At 40.1% G+C, this 22,751-nt stretch overlaps 2 protein-coding genes across 2 annotated transcripts; one reads left to right on the top strand and one right to left on the bottom strand.

The window, feature by feature from the left end:
• The first annotated feature begins 512 nt into the window (after positions 1 to 512).
• LOC147524648 (uncharacterized) lies at positions 513 to 7,238 on the top strand. Its single transcript, XM_086603962.1, has 2 exons — positions 513 to 959; positions 6,686 to 7,238. Exons 1-2 carry the CDS (start codon positions 735 to 737, stop codon positions 6,926 to 6,928), a joined length of 468 nt encoding a protein of 155 aa, XP_086460088.1. The 5' UTR covers positions 513 to 734; the 3' UTR covers positions 6,929 to 7,238.
• A 13,796-nt stretch (positions 7,239 to 21,034) lies between these two features.
• LOC147524649 (uncharacterized) lies at positions 21,035 to 21,808 on the bottom strand. The gene has a single exon (XM_086575694.1). The coding sequence runs from the start codon at positions 21,806 to 21,808 to the stop codon at positions 21,035 to 21,037; it is 774 nt and encodes a 257-aa protein (XP_086431820.1).
• Positions 21,809 to 22,751: the final 943 nt, after the last annotated feature.

Consider the following 22,751-nt stretch of genomic DNA (forward strand, 5'->3'; position numbering starts at 1 on the left):
TTTGGTTTATCCTCTGCCGATTTCTATTTTCCACCGAACCGATAAGATGGCATTTTAGTAATATTTAAGATTAATTTTGAATATGTTTATCAATTGTGTGGTTGAAATTAATTGATTTAATTTAGGATTTAATTGATTTTATAGTTTTCGGTTTGGATCGATGATTCGGTTTAGGTTTGTAATATATTTTATCGGTTTGGTTCGGTTTCAAATTTTCAATTTTCTTATCATTTCAGTTCGGTTCGATTTTGGATTCCTATTTTTCTTATCGGTTCAGGTTCGAATTTTCCAGAATCCGACCCAAACCGATCCATTAACAGCCCTATTTCCATATCCAATTAATACGGTTTGGTTTCAGTTTTCATTACGAACCAAAGACTGAATCTAGCCCACAGGTTCTTAATTTTTGGAACCAAACAGAAAATACCAAGAACCGTAAAACCTGTCCGGTTCGGGATTTTTGTTGAACAGCCCTAGCTGATACTCCTTGCTCCAAATCAGAATTTGTTTGTGCAGCCGCAGCGCGCGTGCCCATTTTATAAACTAAAAAAGAAAAATGAAACGAGAAAAGACGCAGAAAGAGTCCACAATCAAGTAATCGAAAAACAAAGCAAAATCGTTCCTCATTCTTTCTTTCTTCTCTTTATTAATATATAACAAGAACACTCCATTTCTCTCTCTCTCAATTTCGTAGAAAACGAGAAATCTAAATAATAAAATAGAAAATAAATGAGATGAGATTTTTGAAAAGAATAGCCGGTATATTCGGTCTACTGAAAGACGAACGAGAATTAGAATCAGAAGAATCAGGGGACACTCACGATCGTGAGATAAAAGAAGAGCTTCCACTTCCACTGCCACGTGGACAAAGAAAAGGTTTTAGTGTTCAAGTACCCGTTCATAATCAACTTGGTCCACTTCTTACTCCTTCCAACAATCTCAACGATGGAGGTGTTCAGGTGCACCCACTTCCACACTCAATTCCTTAAATTTGTTTTACAATAAATATATATTTTATTGGCTATATAACTTGGCATACTGTCCATGGATCTGGCATCTGGAAAATTATCAATTGTATACTCCTTACTACCACTAAATAGGAAATCCTTTGCAAGTGATCAAAGCTGCATAGCAAAAGTAAAGGAAGTGGAGGCTAGGTTGGCACCATACACCCCTAGCAACCACTTGCACAACTTTCTATTTTGGACCAACTAGGTTGCCACCTTACACCCCTACTAATCTATAATTAATCAGGCTGGTTTCTTTTTAGATTATTTCTAATTATAGATTTCGGTAATCGGTATCGTTTTTAGTTCCTTTTCCATTAGTTTTTAATTTGTAAACCGTCTAAGGCTATAAATATTTATGTAGGCCTTTAGTTAAATTAATTCTTGATTGAATGGAAATTAGGTTACAGTAGAGAAATTCGTTAAATTTTCATTATTTTGATGTCAGCTTATTTTTTATTTTTTTAGATTTGCTGTCTCAATCCTTTATGAGGCATATTCCAGTCATAACTAGTCAATTATTCTTTGCATTTTCTATTACATGATAATCACTTGAAAAACTTCCTATCTTGGACCTCCCACCTCCTGATCCCAAGTTGGTCTTCCTTAAAAAAGCTTAGATTCATTGTTGCACATCACTGATGCATGCTATTTTTTAATCAATGCAACTGGCTGTTATATCTTTATTTGGCAATGCTGTATGGTAATTAGATTCTTTGGTATTTGTTGTTGCTTTGTTGACACAAATATCATATAAACTTACTGAGGATTCACTTACGGCATCAACGCGGATCATTTCCGTGCCCAACCATAGTTATTTGAGCATGTGTGCTAGAAGTCTCCGTAAGTTAGTGCTTGTTGTCTTTTGGAAAGGTGAACAACCATGTATCATTGCATGTTTGTTTTGTATTCTTTATTATACAGTCAAGATGATGGGTGAAGTCTCAAGACGAGCATTCCTTGCTTAATTAAAATCCAAGGCGGATCAATTTTAGATGAGGCGATTTTGGGGCAATTAACTGTGCTCCATTCTCAAGATTTGTGTATGTGTGTGTGTGTGGTAGTATTATTTTAACAGATCAGAAAACAACATATTCTATGAATCCACACCCTTTAGTTATTTTCTGTATGTGGGGCTCTTTACATATAGAAGGATGATGTATCTTTTTGTTCTCTTGGTCGGATAGACTCCATTGCTTGTGTGGAATATGACCCAGTGTTCTACGTGGTGAGATGGATTACTGCTATTTGGGACAAGGATAAGGTGGAGGTGTCTGATAATATCGTTGGATCATATTCAGTGTCTCTTGTCTGCAATTTTGCTGGGGAAGCAAACTTTAAATTGGTTACCGTTGTTTATAGGTCGTCTAAGAAGAAGAAAGAGGAGTTTGCTTCTTTTAGGGGAGAACTTGAAGATGTGTATGCCTTCAGTAGGGGAGGCTCATGGTGTGTAGCGGGTGATTTCGAGATGATTAGATTTTCTCATGGGAAAACGGGCGGTTGTCGTATATCTTCTAAGATGAGAGACTTTGAAGAGTGGGTGAGGAGATGTGAGCTTATTGACATTCCCCTCACTGGAAGCCAGTTCACTTGGTCTAATAAGCATGAGAATCCCACCCTTTCGTCTTTGGATAGATTTCTTGTGAGCAATGACTAGGAGGAGAGTTGGCCTCGCTTGATTCAAGTCGTGGTCTCTAGTACGACTTCAGATCACCACCCCCTCACCTTAGCTAAAAAGATAGGTAGGGGCAAACCCACCCCGTTTAGATTCGAGCTCATGTAGCTCTCTCATCCTAATTTAGTGAATAAGATTCGAGAATGGTGGAGGGTTCATCACGAAGGCGATAGACCTAGCATTAGGTTTGCAAAGAAAGTGCAATTTGTTAAGCTTAAGATTAAATAATGGAATAAGATAGTGTTCGGAAGGGTAGATAGGAAAAATGATCAACTCTTAAGTGACATAAGAATAGTAGATTTGAAGGAGGAAGGTCTTCTTTCCAACGAAGAGTGAAGTAGTCGACTAGACATGAAAGTGAATTTGAGGAGATGGTGAACTTGGAAGAGATATCTTGGAGACGGAAATAAGGAGAGCGATGACTCAAGGAGGGCCCAATCTATTACTACACTTTTCCTCCAATGTGCCAAAGCTAGATTTAGAGAGAATTTTCTTGATAGGCTTTTGATTGAGGCTGAGTGGGGGGATAATCTCAAAGTTAAGGTGGTGCAGTACTATTCAAAGTTGTATACCGAACCTAATCGTATCTGCCCTCGGGTTGATAATTTTGTCTTAGATTGCATTTCGAAGAGGGAAATGGATGAGGTAGAAAAGGGCATGGAGGAGGAGGTGTTGGAAGCTATGAAGTGTTTGAAGAGTGATAAATCTCCTGGTCCAGATGCATTTCCATTCGAATTTACTAGAAAAGTTTGGGAGCTGGTGAGAAACAATTTTATGGATATGGTCCGAGATTTTGATGATTCAAGTTTTTTGGCCCATAGTCTCAATAATAACAAGCTTATTCCCCAAAAAGTAGTTCGTGGAGGATATCAGAGATTTGTGCCCCATTAGTATGATTGGAAGTGCTTACAAAATCATTTCAAATGTTCTCTCTATTAGGTTAAAAAATGTGTTATCTAGAGTGATCGCTCAAGAGCAAGGGTGTGATGGGGTCACAGAAGTGAATTTATATATACCAAATGGAAGATCTAAACCTATCCAAACATCACGGGCCGAGAAAAGTCAACTCATGGTCAAACCATGAGCTGGGTGCTCCCAATTACCATTCCATCTTTTAGTACGTTTCGAGACACCAAATAGAGTGGTCGAACGTCTAATTCGGAGCACCGAGTTAGGAGTTATGCCTGGGAGAAGTTCACACCTAGATCTATGTTCCCTTTTGGTTATAGGGGGAAATCATTATTCACTATATTAGGGAGAGATGAGGTCCCATCACTCATAGTCTCCGGACTATCAGCTAGGAACTTCCTTGGTGCAATACCAGGGCCAGTTCATGGCGACACTCAAGGGTGCGTCATGGATTCTCGACGACTCTAGGACGGGTCTAGAGACTAGGGACGTATCGCATTGGAGCATGCATACATAGTACCGATGGAAAAGAGGTTGCCAATACCACATCCTAGCGCATCGCGCTATGCTGTGTTGCTTGGTCGTGGGAACATCTAAATACTCGTCCCAATGGTGTATTCAGTTATCCAGTCTCAACGATATGGAATAGGTATGCTTAGTCTCCTCTCTGACATATCCGAGGATTCGACTATGGGCAAACAGGGTAACCCTCAGTCTTGACTATCCGTGAATTACTCGAGCACCGAATGTTTATCAGGCTTGTGCATGGTCGAACTGCACGATCATGTACGCCGCACGGACCACTCTTAGCACTTAGCACTTAGCACATGATTCGGGACTTGTCCGTGACAAAAGGGCTTTTGTTTTTGGACGACAAATTTTGGGTGGTGTGTTAATTGCTAACGAAGCCATTGATGACAGGAAGAGCAGCGATAACCCGGGCATCTTATATAAAATCGATTTGGCTAAAACATATGATCATGTGAGTTAGGATTTTCTGGATTACGTTATGATGCGTATGTGTTTTGGGGTTAAGTGGAGGGGTTGGATAAAAAGATTGTCACCTCAGCTTCTTTTTCTATTCTCATAAACGGGTCACGTGCATGGTTTTTTAATTGTTCTTGAAGTATAAGGCATCATTTATCCCCACTTCTTTTCCTCGTGGTCGTGGAGGTTTTTGGTAAAATGATCGAGAGGGCTAATAGTTTAGGGATTTTGAAAGGTTTTAGAGTTGGTAAGGATCAGGTTTTGATCTCTCATCTCCAGTTTGCGGATGATACTATCTTTTTGTTAGGCAAAACTTGGAGCAATTGAGGTATCTTAGCGGAATCTATGTTGTTCTAAGGCAGTATCGGGTCTTAAGGTGAATATGGCAATGAGTACTATTTTTGGGGTGCGTGGTGGGGATAATTTGGATAGTTTGGGTCCTCAGTAGGTTGTAATATTGGTATTTTCCCCTCCATATACCTGGGTCTTCCTTTGGGAGGTCAAGCTCCATTTGGGGTGAGAGATTTAGTCATAGGCCAGTTGGGTGGAAGGGTTGTTTTCTGCCTAAAGGTGATTGAGTGATCTTGATTAAAAGCGTTTTTTTCTAGCTGTTAATGTATTGGTTTGGGGAACATGGTCTGGGGTGGAATTGTGGTCAAGTTGTCATACCGTACAAGTGCAGTATATGGAAAGGTGTTCATAAAGTGGGAGAGGTATTTCACAAGAATATTAGATTATTTTTAGGCAAAGGTGCTAGCATCAGCTTTTGGGAGGATATTTGGCTAGACGAGAGGCCTTTGTTAAATGTTTCCCCTAGATTATATGTTGGTTTCTAACTTAAAGAATCATCCGGCTCGGATCGTTCATGAGTAAACACAATAGTTCAATTGCTTGAGACCTGGGGTATTCTTATTGCTTTCTTTAACAGGGATGCAGTGAATGCGTCTGCTTTCACGATGATGTTAGATTTTATTCCTTCTGTGAGACCAGACAAAGATACTAGACTTCGGTCTATCGACAAGACAGGGTGGTTCTCTTCTAGATCTTTTTACTTTAAGTTCCGTTCACAAATTCCCGTCGTGATTTTAATGCCCTTCCTAACTTTCCTAGTCATATTATTTGGGGTTCTAAAGTTCCGTCAAAGATTACCTATTTTGTTTGGTGTGCATTTCTAGGTAAAATCTTGACTATAGACAATCTTAGAAAAAAACATGTCAATGAAGTCCTTGTCAACTTTTGTCCTTTGTGTTTAAGGGATGGGGAGTTTGTGAACCATATTCTTCTACTTTGTCTTTTTTCGTAGCGGGTTTGGTGTCATTTTATCCTAGACTTGGGGGTTTTTTTGGTTTCTCTAGTTTCGGTGACAATGTTATTAGCCTCATGGGACTTGAGAGTCCATTCTGAAAATGGACGCCACCGACTTTGAAGTGTGTTACCTTTTGCAATTATGTGGGGTATTTTGTTGGAGAGGAATCAGAGACACTTTGAATGTGTAACCTATGGAAAGTTGTGCTGGCCATCAAAGCACTTTTATGTTTCTGGTCAAAGGTGCATAGTGAGACACAAGACATGCCTTTTGAGCCATTTGTGTTTAGCGGGGAGTCCATTATGAGTTGATTAGACTGTGGGACTTGCCACAATACTCTATGTTTTTTCTTTTCCTTTATTTTATGCTTATATAATGTAGGATATCTCATCTTATTGTATCTTTCTTTAGATATATTAATAAAATCATACTTTACCAATCAAAAAGAAAGGTGCTTTAGATTTAAAAGCATGAACTAGCATCCACATCAATATTGCATGGTAGATAGTGCGATCTGGACGATCCAATCTTCATCATTTTCAAAGTTTAATCACCGCCAACCGAAAATCAATAGGAAAGATGCTGTTAAGCTATTATTGGTGATTACTTTTGGGAAACTTCGGAAGTGAAATGACAGGAAGCTAACTTGTTTGGTAGCCTAGAGTAATATCAGAGAAAAAAAACTAACATTTCTCTCAAATGATTTATTTATGCATCACGTTCATTGACATCTTTTGTTTTATTCTAACTGTGTCGTTTATGTACTTAGTCTTCTAATAGTTGCATATCATGTGAGGTCAGGGATTGAGGTGGTATGCAAGGCGCCTTCGGATAGACGAAGATGGGGATGTTGCAGATGAGTTCCTTGATGAAATCGTGCCAGAAGTGGTCGAGATGCCTTCTAATATGGATGATCAAAGACCCGTATCAAAGTTTGAGGTGAAGTACAGAACACGGCCAGCCAAAGTGAGGAAGCAGGTGATCTCTATTGATGGAAAACTTCAGCAAAGTGTGGAGTACCAGGGAAGACTGCAATTTGTTTAAGGTTGTAAGGAGGAACTTGATCTTTTTGGTGGATACATTATCTGACTAGTGTGGTGTGTGAAGGATCTTGAACCTGTACGTTTGAAGTAATCCTATACTGAAGCATCCTTTTGAAGGGAACCCACTCCACCCCACCCACTGTTGCTAATCTATTTTATCAAGTTGTTATCTCAATGATTTCCCTCTCTGTTTTGGGCTTTGTATTTTGTAAGTGAATCTAAATATTCCGATGTAAGAAGTTTTTTCTGCTTACTGAAGGAACGATCAGATAATTTACTTGCTACTAAATGAAGTGTTGTTCCTTGTGTCATTTCGAGAGAGTTTGAAGGATGAAATGGAGCTCGATCCTCGATGTTGGTATTGAGTTAGGTGATAGTCTTTGTAACTTGGTTGTTACCCGGCCCACTGATATTCATTCCCACGACTCACTGTCCTGGAACGTTTAAGTGGCAACTTCTACTCCTACAAATGTAGCCTAGGCTCATGTATTAAAGTAATTTTAGCTGTGTGCAACATAGGCACATATTGGATGAATAACCGGTACAAATCTTAAAACGGTCCCGTCACTCTGAATTTTTGGCCGTGAAAGTGTACAAAGTAGTAGTGCGTTGCTAAAGCCTAAAAGACCTTAATATGGTATTAAGGAGTTTTTTTTTTTTTTGATAAAATGATGGTATTAATTTGTACATCAAAACAATTCATTACTGAAAATCAAAACAATTAACATTAACCTGAAAACAAGTAAACAACTTTAAAACATGGGCTTTTTTACATAGACTAACCCCGACCCATTGGAAACCCCCCCATAGTTGCTCCTTCTTCCACCGTGTTGGATTTCAAAATCATTAGCAAGTGATGAAACCCAAACCAAACCCCATGGCTTTGAACAAACAAATCATAATGCCAAACCAGAAATCCGGACATAAAGGGTCGAACCCATGGCCTTAGAGATGTTGGACCAAGTAAATCCAAATACCAAAAACCAACTGATTTATTGTGGGAAGGTGGTCGCACCAAAGGGATAATGAGCAACTCTCCTACATACCAACGAGAAAGGAGGAAGCTTTTCTTCTTTTTTTTTCTTCATCACTTCCAATTAGTAGATCTTTGGAATCCCTAGGTGGAGAAGAGAGTTTTCTTTTCCCCCGGCAGGAAGGGTATCCGCTTTAAGCCGCCAGGAGAGTCAGTCCGCCATTTTCAAAGTAAATCTTGTGAGTGTGTTAGTTAGAGTTAGAAAGAGTGAGTAGTGGGATCGTGTTTTTTTTTGGGTGTTTAATAGTGTACACCAGTATTAAGGAGTGGAACAATTCGTAGTAGACAACTTTCCAACATGGGCTTTTTTTACTTAACCCCCCTCCCCCCAATTTTCAAAATCATTAGTGATGGCCACCCCACTCCGTCAATTTCCTATGTAACAGACATTGATATTTAGGATAATGGCAATTTTACCCCTAGTTCAGAGCGGGAATATTTTGGGTTTTCCATCACATTAAAACGAACAATGCTTTGTGAAACCCCCTAAAATTATGCCCTAAATTGATACGATCGTTTTTTCTCTCTCTCTCATACTCTGTCTCACTCTCACGCTCATCTGGATTGATCGTGGTCACTTCTTGGTCGTTCTTTCTCTCTCACTTCACTCGCACTAATAAGTTCGCTAAGAAGATTTACTTTTTAATGTGGTATAATAAAATTGCATCTTTAAAACTTGGTTGTTTGTTTTATGGTAATTTTCATGTGCAATGATGGTTGTATTTATGGTTTGTAACTTTGATTTGTAATGTATGATACTATGTTTAAGCAAAAATTAATTTTGAATTTTGAATTTGTATAATACTGTGTTTCAGAAAAATGTATGTTAGAGGGTATAGGGTTTTGAGGATACATTTTAATGGAGAATGGAGAGAAGCAACTAGAGATAGTGTTAGGTGCAATGTTTATATGGGTGGGGAAATATTGGATACAGATATAATAGATGGTGATAAAGCATCTATGGTGAAATTGGTTGCTTGGGTCACACGTAAAATGGATTGTCCTCCAAATCCTATACTTAATCTTAGTTGGGCTGATGGAGAAAACCTAAGACAAATAGTGTATGGTGATGATTTGTTTTATATGTGGGCTCATGCAAGTAGAGATAGGGTTGAGCAACTGAGTAGTGATGATGACAGTAATTTTAGTGAGTACCCACCCACAGACTATGAAGAAGAAAGTGATGATGATGTCGTATATGTTGAAGGAAAACCATGCAAGAAAGGACATGAATTTGATCTTGATGAGTGGCCAACAGTTGAGGAAGTGGATAGGTTGCTGGACTTGACAAGTGGGTTTTTTAAGGGTAAACAACTCTTGGAGTATAATATTGTGGATGATGGGTCTGAGTCTAACACTTTAGGGCCCAATAGCTAATGCAATACATCACACGGAGGGGACCAGTTGGGTGTGGGAAGTCAAACAAATTGTTCTATTCAAGGAGAAAGTCTCAAAGCAACTATAAACAAACGAATAGTAGGACAAGTTCCTAGCTAGTCCCAAAGCTCTTGCTCCAAAGTTGCAGGTATACTTCTAATTCATTTTCTACTTTCTTGAGATGTATTCATATTTGTGTACATGTTTCATTGATTTTAGCAGATGAATCTGGCCATGATGAGTTTGATGACATTGTTAACTTTGACTTTTTGAACTTTGGAGTGAAAGACAATGTTGCTGAAGTAGATGAAGTTGCAGGTATACTTTTCTTTAATTTTGTTCTTCATTTGATTTGTATTGTACAAGAAAGAGGTGATATATTTACTAAATGTTTGATTAATTTTGTAGTTGAACCAGCAGGCCCAAAAAGACCACAGGTAGATGTGGATCGAATTGATGCATAGGAGGAATACCACAATTGTGAATCATCAGATGAAGAATACATCCCTTCTATAAGTGATAGTGATAGTGAATTTGATGACTACGTTGAAGAAAACAATGGAGAGCAAGTGGAAGATGTAAACAATGTTGCTAGAGTTAATGAGGTTTTAAACACAACATTCAACATACCATCTGATGAAGGTGTTATTGCTGAACCACAACCAGTGAAGTTGTTTTTTGGTCAAACTTGGAAGGATATGTATGAATTAAGGGATTACATGAGACTTTATGCTATTACTAATAAGTACATTCTGAGACAAAAAAGAAATGACAGTGATAAGATGGAGTTGGTGTGCAAGGGTAAGGATTATGAATGGTTGTGTTATGTGAGGGTATTGCCAAATGGTCATACAATGAAGTGTAGGAAGTTGATTGATATACATACATGTGTGAGTGATGCAGAAGACAAGAATCCAATGGCAAATGCTAACTTGATAAGAAGTCGAATTGAGATAGAAATGAGGATGCATCATATGACCTTTACTCCTAATGACATTAAAAAAATAAATGATGCTTAAGTTTCAGGTGAGGATTAAGTATTGGCACGCTAGGAACCTAGCAATGGAAGAGATACATGGAAACTATGATCTTTCATATGCAAAATTGTCTAAGTTGTGTAGGCAGCTTCTTGCTTTTAACCCTGTAAGTGTTGCAATGCATTCTAGGTATGAGAATTTTCATAGTTTTACTACTCTCTGTATTCCTTTTAAGGCTTCTCTGGATAGATTTGTTCAAGGGTGTAAGCCTCTGCTAGGTCTTGATGGTTGTTTCTTGAAGGGTAAACATAGAGGTGTGTGTCTATCCATCATTGCTTTGGATGGTAGCAATGGAATGTTTCCTATTGTCTTTTATGTTTGTATTGCAGAAAACACAGAGACATGAATTGATTTTTTTAGATAAGATGGCACCACACTTGAATAGGCATCCTAAGAATTTGACCATCATTTCTAATAGGCAGAAAGGATTGTGTAATCCAGTGGCAACTGTGTTTCCTGACTACGTACAACCAAGGGTTTTGTTTTAGGAATATGGTGCAGAACATGAAGACTAAGTATAAAGGATTTGACTATGAAGTTTGGTGTGCTGCCAAAGCTTTTGCACCAACAGAGTTTGAGAATTTGATGGGTGAACTATAAAAAGTTGTGGGCTGATAATGACTTGGTGCCTAGGGTTAAGGCAATCATAGATGAAAGATGTGACAAAATTGGAAACCTTCGTGTCAATAGTTCTCAAATCCAAGGCAAGTATTTAGTTACTCATACCTTTGGTAAATGGTGGAATGTGGACTTAAAATCTCTCACATGTGATTGCAATGAATTGCAAGTCACTACTCACTAGGATTCCTTGCTTTCATGTTGTAACAATCATCAAGCCAGGATGACTTCTATGGGTTGAGTAAGTTCTTGTATCTATAGGTTGTATTGTTGTCTTAATTATGTTGATAATGTATATATTTATAATAGTTGTTACATATTGTTGGTTTAGGTATTGTAGCCTTTACTTCTCTAGAGCAACTTATGAAAAAGCTCGTGGTGGTCACATCACACCATACTTGTATAAAGATGAGTGGCCAGTAATGAGTGATTAGTCCTAATTTTTGAATATGCTATAGTGTATTATTGTTAGTGATTTAGCCTTAATTTTGAGAACTTCTTTTGTAACAACCAACTGAAGCCGAGTTTATCTATCCACCAATCAGAAGAAGGCAAGCTGGTAGGTCAAGAGTGAACAGAAAAAAAAAAGGTGTAGATGAAACAAATACAACAAGATGTTCAAGGTACCAAACATATATATGGGCATAATACTAGAGGTTGTCAAGGAGAAACAGTAGGAGACAATGCCAATATTGCATAAGCAAATGCAACTGCTGCTACCAGAGGGTCTCATAGAGGAAGGTGAAGGCCTGGGAGACCCAGAACAAGGCAACTACCTAATCAGACCAATCAATGTTGCTGATGGGAGTTAAGTTCCTAAAGGTGAATTGCCTGCAAAGGGAAGAGGAAGTAGAGGTAAGGGAAAGGGCATAAATGCTGAGGAGGGAAGCCAAGTGCCATTAACAAACTGTAGATAGGAGCCACCAAGGAGTTGCAAGTAGTGTGGATAGGATTCAAGGACCTGCAAGTGTGGATGGGGCCAAGAACCTACAAATGTGGATGGGAGCCAAGGACCTACAAGAGTAAGAGTAGTAAGAGGTGGTAGGGGTATGTGTAGAAATGGTGAAGATGGGAGTAGGAGAGGAAGAGGAGGTGGTAGGGGTAGGGGTAGGGTAGGGACAATGCTCAATATGAGCATATGCAAAGAATGTCAGAGCTTATATTTGGAAATTCACAGACCCCCACAACCCAGCCAGTCTGAACCAATTCAAACACAAGAAAGTGTACACTATAACAGGCCAGTCTTGAACATTCCTGTAATGCCACCCATTCCACCTCTAAGAAAGAGAGCAAGGAAGTCCACACCATACTCTCAGGCTTCTTCACAAGCAGAGTGTTGACTATAGTATTGAATTTGGGTAGTAAATTTGTGTTTTTAGTAGTTATTTATGTTATGTTTTTATTATGTCGGACATAAGTTGAAGTGGTCTAATACTATTTTGTTTTGTTATGTTTGGTACACTAAACTTGAAGTGCTATTTTACATTGAAGTGCTTTGTTTTGTTATGTAATGTAATGACATGCTAGCCTGTTTTGATTCATGTGTTATGTTGAACTGTGGGTAGACTTGAATACAACATGTAAATGTAAACTTCAATACAACATGTAAAATGCAACAACCACTCCAAATTCCATACATTATTACATTGTCAGTTTCCTTACAAGCCCAGTTATATATATCAGACACACTGCCTTCAATGTGCATCTTAATAGCACCATCAATGCACAACTTCAATTTTCCCTCCTCTTTTGGCTTATCTTTTTCCTTGATATGAACTTCCACATCAACAATCTTTCCTTTTGCTTCACAGGTTCCTAGATTAATCCATTTAAAACCACAACATCTTGGTGCTCTATTACATGTGAGGAACCTCTGTCCTTTACTACACTCTTGGGTACTTCAACGAACCATCATGGTATCTGATAAACACAAAAAGTGTAAACTAAATATCAATGATAAACACCAATACCTAATCTATCAAATATTGTGTTTAGATCAATTCCCTATTCTCAAATATAATCATGAAATATAGTAGAGTATGGATTTCATTCCACACTTAAGCAATAAGACGAATATGAATTTAACAAGATAGAATACAAATAAACAATGGTGAGAATAATAATATGTTGATAGATAAATTAAACTATGATTATGCTATTGATTAAAACTTAAACTAATTTATTTAAACAATAAAATATGACATTCAAATAAATGAAGAAATATATAGAGTAATGAATAATCCACCTAACGAGTTATCTCATGCAAATTCTAATTACTTCATTGTAAAGCTTTATTCTAATGTCTTCCCGCAATGTTCCAACAAAAGCTTTGAACATTCTTGATCCCTAGCAATAACCTACATCTCTAGTCATTACTACTAGCATGAATGAGAGTTATGATTAAACATCTTTGTTCTAACCCTAACAATCCTTGGTTCAATTCAATATACAGTTTATCTCTAAACATATATAAGAAACTAAATCTATTTAACCTTATACAATTAAATAATTATCATCTATATTAAAATATCTATTTAGGCTTCATAATCATCCTCTCTAATGAGGAGATTAGCCTAAACCTATTGGAATAACAATTATACTAACAATTAAATAAGACATTGAACTAAATTAATGAAGAAATGAATGAACTTTATTGAAATAATAGTGTTTTAATGGAGGTTGGAGGCAAGAATATTAAATCCTAATTAATTAAACTAATGGGGGAGAAGAGTTTTAGAGTTTTGCCTTAATCCTCTTTATATACTAGAGCTTTATATTACAATTTTTCATGCATAGGCTTAGGCGATGAGTTTTGGGCTACTAAATCAAGTCCAAAGCCCAAAGAATTAAATCCAAAAGGGTCCAAACTGCTAGAATTTACTGCACTATCTTTTTCATCCACTTTTACTACTTTGATTGGATCGAGACTTAGACAATTTAGAAAGCTCTCTCTGAGCCGGTCATTTTGATATAAAATATACCCAATTCCGAATTCTAAGTCCAAAGATACAGCCTGTTGAAGTTTTGTTGATTTTCTGTCTTTTTTCTGCCCGAGTTGACTTTGACTTTTCCAGCTTTGACTAGGCTTTTAAAGGTTCTTTCTCCTCGAAACTTGAGCTTTAACCATAGAACTTCCTTAGCAATCATTTTAACTTTTTAACCATGCAAAAGTGATGTCTTTATATACATATTAAGCTCCAAGACCTGTAATACACAAAAGCAATTAGATAGAGTGATCAACTCACATTATTATAAACATAATTGGCCTAAGTAGACTACTATTAAGGAGTAACTACAGTTTTAGGTGCTTATCACACCACCCCCAAACAACATTTTGTTTGTCTTCAAGTAAAGATGAGAAATTAAAACAGATAAGTGGCCAAAAATGTAATCCTAGTTAATTAGTCTCGTTTCGCGGAGTGCGATTGCATTGACCATATGCAATAAGACCTTAAACTACTAGGAATTCCCTAGTAGACAAGTTATAGCCTCGTGAAAGTTTTCCAGAGAAGATACTCACAAACTTCATTTATACTACACTGACTAAGAAATAAAAATAATGTTCCCTTAATTAACTTCAAATATTTATACATCTTACTAGCAAGGAATAAAGAATAATTATTTTGAAACCTAAGCTAATACATGCATAATAATCAAATCATCTAAAGATAAACATACATGCAATGAACTATGCTATAAAATGCAATGGCAGGTTCGTTTATGAAACTTTTAGAATAACGTCCTTAAATAGGTTAGTTTTCATAAGGAATGTGTCAAAACACAAATCACTCTGATTTTTCCACTCAAATTCGGTCACTCTAGTGTGCAGTAGGCACACGCCACCCCACAATCTCAATGATAATCCAAAGGAGCCGAGGTGGATCAAACACAACTATAACTTACTATCACACCAACATATTTTTAATTGAGCTAGATGTCTTTATTAAGTGATATGAGATGTAGGTGATGGTTTAGGAAAGAAGGAAATGGATATTTAAATAAACAAGTATGAGAAAATAAGGTCTTCAAAATAGTAACTAGAGAAAATTTTGTTCTTACTTTGCTTCCACACTTTGCTCTATACTTAGCCTTTTTTTTGCTTTTGACTCATTTTGATTATATTTTTGGAGTTCTAACTTTGATTTTTCTTTTCTTTTGGAAAGTTTCATTTTTTTTTTTTTTCATATTGTTCTTTTCTTTCTTAAGAAACTAACTAATTTTTGTTTTGCACCGGTCTTTCTTTTCTCTTTTCTTCAGTTCATCCTATTTCTCAGACTTATTAAAATGGGTAGGCTATTTTTATTTTGTTTTTATAAAAGGTAAATGATTGATTTGTGGTTTATGAAAAGGTTAAAGAAAGGCTCAGTGGGGCGACTAATGAAAAATATTTTTTTAGGCTGGAATTTATAGCTATATCGATCCAAAGATGACTTAAATTCTCACTTAGGATATATCGTGGTGATTAAGCAAGTGGACATGTGATCTCTCTACTCTGGTTTGACTACTTCTTTATGTCATCATTCAGATATTTCACTATTATGAGGCTTTTAGGCTAGATTCTCATAGGATTTGTAAAATTAAGTAATCTAACCTAGGTCTCATAAAATTACTGTCAAGTACAATCATGATGTTCATGTATGACGTTTATGAAAAGATGTAATGACTATTACTTATGTATTACTCTAAGTTTATGAAAATAAATTTTAATTCAAATGCTAAATGAAATTCTAGACTAATATCGTCATTGAAAAAGGGATACTACTATTATCACTAAGTGCATAATATAAATAATATTTTCTTTTTTCTTTTTTCTTTTTTTAAAAACTTTTTATAAAGAAGAGTGCATAATTTACATCCTAAATGTGCCTAATTTTTGCAAATATTTCTATCCCACCCCCAAACAGAATAACGTTTTGTCCTCAAAGTGTAAATAGAATGAAAGAGATTTGTTGTAGCCTCTTTTTCTCTATTTCTCTTTTTCTCTCTTCGCCTCCTTTTTTCTCTTTTTCCTCCCCCTTTCTCTCCTCTTCATTGTTCTCTTTATACCCCCTCACACTCCCTCGTAGTCGTTCATCTGTCCATCAATCTCTCGGCCTCTTTGTCGCCACGTGTAGGGTTTCCATGAATACCAGAGGGTCTGAGGATCTATCATGTGCCACGCGTGTATTGTGCTTATCTGACTCCAGGCTCATCCAACCTTTGACTCACGGCATTCATTTGTCAGCCCCATGCCCCACGTGTTCCCCCCTCTCCCCTACATTTTGATAGCCGCAACCCTTCTAGGATGCTCCCCATTTCAAGTACTATCTTACTACCATGCCCATCTGTCGTTGATCTTCCGGACGTCATAATTTGGGTCATTATAATGCCTCCTGTCAAGTCCGCGAACCTACTGATGTTTGCGGAGTTGAGAACCCACCTTTGCCCGCCTTTTTACTTGGCTTCTGTTCCACGCTTAATTATTCATCTTACACGTGTTCCACGTGTGCACGGTCTGAATCTCCTCATTTCTTGTTCCCCCATGTGTCGTGTTTTCTCTGGTTCAACTATCGGCCCCTCGGTTTCTGCCCCTCTGCTTTTACCATTTTGCCCCTCACTCTTCAAATCCCGCTCGCTCCCCCTCCCTCTCTCATTCATTTCTCACTCTCCTCTTTGTTTTGCTTCAGATGCCATTTTTGACCTCTCTCACTTCTCCCTTGCTATCTTCACCTTCTTCTTACTGCCAGCCCATTTTACTTCTTAGAGTTCTTCTTCTCATTTCTTTCTCTTCTCAGTGCTTGCTTAGACGTTCATTCTCATCCTTGGATCAGTGCATCAGGTTGATTGTCTTTCTCTTCTTCTCTTACATTTCCTTTCGCGTAACAGTTCATCTTCCATTAATCTCCCACATGTCGGAGTCCCAATCAGAGGATCCGACTTCTTCGCGATCTGACACGGTGGCGTCCCCTCCTCCAGCGGACTCCACCGCGACCACCTCCACTACTGGGAGGCCATTTAAACTTCCGCCGCCTCCCCCACGATCCCGTTGACCTAACTTAGAAGCGATTATGGTTGGCTATGGAATACCGGATGACGTCCTTATCAAGCACGTGCCTGACGTGACTCATTTTCCACATCTAGTTCCCAACATACCAGGATGTCTAATGGCCACGGTCGGTCAAATTGTATCGGGCTTGAGATTCCCACTTTCTTTGTTAGATGTCGAGTGTACAACCATTTCAATATTCCCCCTTGCCAAGGGATAGGCAATTTCTGGCGTATTATGTATGTCACGAACCACTACAACCAGAACCATGAACCCAAGATAGTCCTTCGCGACATAATTTCCCACTACTACATACAAAAGAGTACTAAGGACGTGAGCGTGGGATGCCACTCCTTCTGTGTCCGTCCCGACAAACAATCTTTTGTTCTTCGAATCACCACTTCAGATAAGACCTGGCATCATTACCCCTTGTATGTGTCTGGTAACTTTCTGTCCGCAGATATACCTCCCGAAATGACTCTTAACCACCTCACCTTTCTGCCCCGTGGTGAGTTATGTTACATATTTCTCTTTCTCATGTTCGATATGCCACTGACTGACCCTTTATTCTCTCTTTGCACAGGTTGGAGGACTGACTCTAAGTCTAGCTTCTACGACGGGGTCACTTCCGCAGTCTTTGAACAAATTCGCAATCTGGGCCCCTCCCAAACTGAAATTCTCGGCATAGATCCCTCTCTGGGGACTCCCTTACTAACCGACCCAGCTTTACACACCTTAGGCAAATACTCTGCTCCCTTCTATCGCCCACCACCCCCCCAAAGAACGAAAGCATCGGCCTTCACCTCCTACCCTGACAGGACCCTGTCCTTCCAAAAGAAAGTCCCATAGCTGTGGCTTTACCCGTAAAACCACCAAGTCCCAGGCCTAGGCCCAAGCTCTTGCCGAGATAGTTCGAAAAGCTACCGCTAACCTTCCCTCTCAGTCCTGTAGATACACCCCCTCCTCCTTTCATTCTATCTCTGATTGGGAAGATCAATATATCTCTCCAGACACCCCTTTCGCAGATTCACCACCTCTTCCCATGGATATCACCAAAATAAGGCTATATGACAGTGACTCTGATGATGAAGTGACAAAGGTTCCCGCCACCCACTCTGTCTCTACTCCGGCGGACCCCCTTGCGGCTGCGGAGCCTTCATCCGGCGAGCCCCTCTCAAGTGCAGCCGGCATTCCACCTCCACAGAACCTGTAGTTGCGGTTCCACCCACTTCCCAGACCCATCGTCCCGGCAAAGAGACCGTTCATCCATCCCCAGGGGTCGTGGCTCCTGAGATTTTCTGCCCCACCTTCAAGATTCGCGGCCGTCATGTCAATGTCACAGATTCTGCTATGGAGAACCCGGCTGTAGCATCTACCATGTTCTATGGTTCTCATCTCCCCCGTGATCTAGCCTACGCAGATAGTGGAACCTTTGAGCAACACTGAACCTCCCTCTACGCCAGCTAGGAGAAGGTAACCAACTCTTTAAATATGCGCCACTCCCTCATATCTTTGTTATTCTAATCTCCCCTCCGTTTCTAGGTAAGCTTGGATATGTCATATATGATCCGCGGCCTCTTCTCCTCTCTGAATACCGTGGAGTCGCTAGAGAAGGAGGTTGGCAGTCCTAGCGGATTGAGGGCCACCTGTGCCCGTCTCCATATAGACCTGGAAGTTGTGACTATGGCTAAACTCCGAGCTGAAGATGAACTTAAAATTGTTGAAACTGCCCACCAAAAATTCATGGATAGAGTAAATGATCGCTTGAGCAAGCAACGGGAAGCCCTTCTCTTCCAGCACACTGAAAGCACCAATGTCCTCCTTCTGCAACACACCAAAAATATGGAGCAGCTGCTGATAAGCTTCAAGACTCAAGCTGACAAGCAGGTGGCTAAAAAGCTCAGTGAAGAGCATGCCCGTCTAGTCAAAGAAGGCCGCCTCCTCCCAGTTAAGCCTCAATTTCCCCTACCAGAAACTCATGATGTCGCGAACCCTGTTGTTGATAATACTTCCAACCTGTTGTCCGAGGACCCCTATTGATGAGAATACTCCTCCTGAACATGCCGTGACACCACCTTAACCAACACTCCCTGCTGAAGTCTCGCTACAAGACTTAGATTAGCCCCACTATTGCCTATTCCTTTGCTTTGAAGATTGTATTTGGCTTTGCCCTATCTGTTTTGTAACTAACTTTGACACTTGTAGTACTCAATTGTTATTTTCATGATGTTTAATTACTTTGTTTGAACTGCTTTGCTCCCCACTTTGTTTTTATCTCCCTTTGTTTTAACTATTGTCTTGATTGCGACCTCACATACCCACGCACCATATAGTGGCTTTGTCGTTTGACACTCTCTAGCATAGTAACTCCGGATGTCATTATTCATCCCTTTCCATCTCAACTCTCTCAGATTGACCGTGTCACCCACTGGGGCCACTTCTTTCCCTGCCCCCATGTGTGACTCAGGCCTCTCATCCGAGAAAGGCTTGTCCCACTTAACAGGCTCTAGTAGGCAATGAAGCCCGTTGGGTCAACTCTTCCTGCCCCAAATTTGATTTGGACCCCTCGTCTGCGAAGGGCTACTTCCCCCCCACTGCCTCTCTCTTTGAGTGATTTTGCAGACTGCTGGGGCTCTCTCTTTGCCCCCATATGTGATTTAGGCCCCTCATCCGCGAAGGGCTCATCCCACTTTGCCAGCTCTAGTAGGCCACGAAGCCTGTTGGGACAGCTCATCCTGCCCCAAATTTGATTTGGACCCCTCGTCCACGAAGGGCTCCTTTCCACCCGCTGTGTCAAGTTTGATTGTTGAAGCTATTCATAACAAGTGATATTCTCTTCTCAAAAGTGTCATTGTATTATATATTTACAAACAGCTCCAGCGTTTTGCTCTGGATCTCCATTACATTCAAGTGTAGAATTTTTTTAACATTCTCACATTCCATGGCTTTTCTATTAATTTTCCCTTCGCAGTCTACAGCTTGTACGTGCCAGCCTCTCCTACGTCAGCCACTATATAGGGGCCCTCCCAGCTTGGACCCAGTTTTCCGTCGTTCTCCCTCTTGGTACTGGGCATCACTCGTCGCAGCACGGAATCTCCTATTTTGAACTGCCACGGCTTGACTCTCTTGTTATACTATCTCTGGAGACGTCGGTGATACTCTTCTAGCCTGATGTGAGTCGAATCCCTTCTTTCTTCTACCAAATTCAAGTCACATGCTAGTATGCCCCAGTTCAAACCTCCTTCTACGGCCTTTGTTCGGGTTGTGGTTGCCACCATTTCCAAGGGGATCACAGCCTCGACGCCGTAAGTTAGGGAGAAAGGGGTCTCTCTAGTGGAAGTTCGCAGTGTGGTTCTGTAAGCCCAGCGAACATGATTTAATTTGTTGGCCCACGCCCCTTTCTTATCCTCCAACTTTCTCTTGAGACTGTTTATTATGGTTTTATTAGAGGACTCCGCCTGCCCATTGCCTTCCGAATTGTATGGAGTCGAGAACCCTTGTTTCACCTTGTATGCTTGTAAGAACGCCTGCACCTTTGCTCCTGTGAATTGAGTTCCATTGTCTGCGATGATGGCATACGGCAATCTAAATCTACATATGATGTTTTCCCACAAGAATTTAATCACTTGCACCACAAGAATTTAATCACTTGCACCTCCTTCACCTCCTTCACCTGTTGGTGGCTGCTAGCATGAACCTCCTCTTACCGCTGGCCATGGATAGCGGACCAACTATGTCCATCGCCCACATTGCAAACGGCCACGGACTTGACACGCTATGTAGTGGTTCAGCTGGTGCAAAAATCAACTAAGCGAATCTCTGACACTTATCATATCTCTTAGAGAATTCCACCACGTCTCTCTTCATATGGGGCCAAAAGTAGCCCTGTGTTAGCAGTCGGTGAACCATGGTTCTTCTCGCTGAATAGCTTCCACAATCTCCCCCATGTAACTCTGCTAACACTTCTAGGGCCAACCTCAGCCCGAGACACTTCAACAGGGGTCCATTAAAGTTCTTTCAATATAACTCTCCCTCTAACAGAATGTACCTCTGAGAAGTCTGTTCCAATCTTCTTCTCTCCTTTCTATCTATCACCACTTTCCCAGATAAAAAGCTCTTGATGGGATCCATCCAACCCTCCTCTTCTTTTGCGGTCTGGCATACCTCCATCGCCTCCTCCGTGCTGGGTTTCTCCAACCTCCTTACTTTTATCATCTTTTCCTCAGATCCTGGTATTGCCACGGCCACGTAGGCCAGGGCATCAGCATGTCTATTCTCACCGCAACCTAAATGCACGAACTTGATCTTCGCAAACCTGGCGGATCTTTCATGTAACACCTTTAAATACCTCGCCATTCGCAGACAGCGAGTGGCAAACCCCCCATTTACCTGACACACCACCAAATTCGAGTCCGAGTACACTATCAGCTCCCTTACCCCCACATCCTCGGCCATTCTCAAACCCGCTATCACCACCTCATACTCTGATTCATTGTTAGATCCCGCAAATCCCAGCGTCATGGTTAGTTCTATTTTGTTGTTATCTGGTGTAACTAATACCACCCCTATTCCACTGCATGTATCCGTGGAAAACCCATCTGTGAACACTCTCCACCCGTTTCTCTTGTCCCAAGGGTCTAAGATATCCTGCTCACTGTTCCTTTCAGGCTCCATGACCACCTCTTCCCCCCAGGTGGGATCCTCTGCTGGGAACTCCGCTAGAAATTCTGCGACGGCCTGTGCTTTCTCCGTGGTCTTGATCTGGTATTGTATCTCGTAAGAACTCAGCATCACTGCCCATTTTAGCATTCTCCAGACTTTTCCGCTTTTAACGCTTGTTTTAGGGGCAAATTTGTTACTACCACTATCGAGTGTGCTTCGAAATAAGGTTTCAACTTCAAGGCCGAGAAAACCAACGCCAAAGCATACTTCTCAACTCTACTATACCGGGTCTCGGCATCTAGTAAGGTTTTACTTTGGAAGTAAACCGGCTTCTCTATCTTATAGACAATTGGACAAGCACTGAGCTAACTGCATATTCCATGACCCCCAGATACAAGTATAATTTCTTTCCCTGTTCAGGCCGCGACAACAAAGGGGCCTTGCCCAAATAACTCTTCAATTCCAGAAATGCCTTCTCGCATTCTGTGGTCCATAAGAAATCTGGTATATTCCTTAGCAATTGATACAGCGGCCTACACTTGTCCGACGACTTTAAAATGAATTTGTTTAATGCTGCGACCCTTCTCGCTAGGCGCTATACCTCTTTGACGTCCTGCGGCGACGGCATCTCCACCAAGGAACTTAACTGTTCGGGGTTAGTCTCTATTCCCCGGTGAATAACAATGTAACCCAGGAACTTCCCTGTGGTCACGCCAAACATACACTTCTCTGGGTTGAGCTTCAAATTATGCGTCCGCAGTATACTAAATGTCTCCTTCAGACCCTCTAAGTGCTCCTCCTCTAACATACGCTTCTCCACCATGTCATCTATGTATATTTCAATTCCCTTTCGGATCTTTCAAAAAATTTCTCTCCTAACCGTTGAAAAGTAGCCCCATCCTTCTTCAACCCAAACGGCATCCTCGTATAACAATAGGTACCGCCTTCCACCACAAAGGTCGTCTTCTCCTGATCTGGTCCGTACATCGCGACTTGGTTATACCCCATAGATGCATCCATGAACGAATATATTTTGAACCCCGCGGTTCTATCCACCAATTCATCCACTCTC

This window comes from Coptis chinensis, chromosome 1 (assembly GCF_015680905.1).
Source record: "Coptis chinensis isolate HL-2020 chromosome 1, ASM1568090v1, whole genome shotgun sequence".
NCBI classification, from domain to species: domain Eukaryota; kingdom Viridiplantae; phylum Streptophyta; class Magnoliopsida; order Ranunculales; family Ranunculaceae; genus Coptis; species Coptis chinensis.

Excerpts from the sequence above, each read along its gene's own strand:
- LOC147524648 (XM_086603962.1), top strand. The coding sequence starts at position 735 with ATGAGATTTTTGAAAAGAATAGCCGGTATATTCGGTCTACTGAAAGAC. Across the intron at positions 960-6,685 it reads TCAACGATGGAGGTGTTCAG|GGATTGAGGTGGTATGCAAG; the intron begins GTGCACCCACTT and ends ATGTGAGGTCAG.
- LOC147524649 (XM_086575694.1), bottom strand. The coding sequence starts at position 21,808 with ATGCTGAGTTCTTACGAGATACAATACCAGATCAAGACCACGGAGAAA.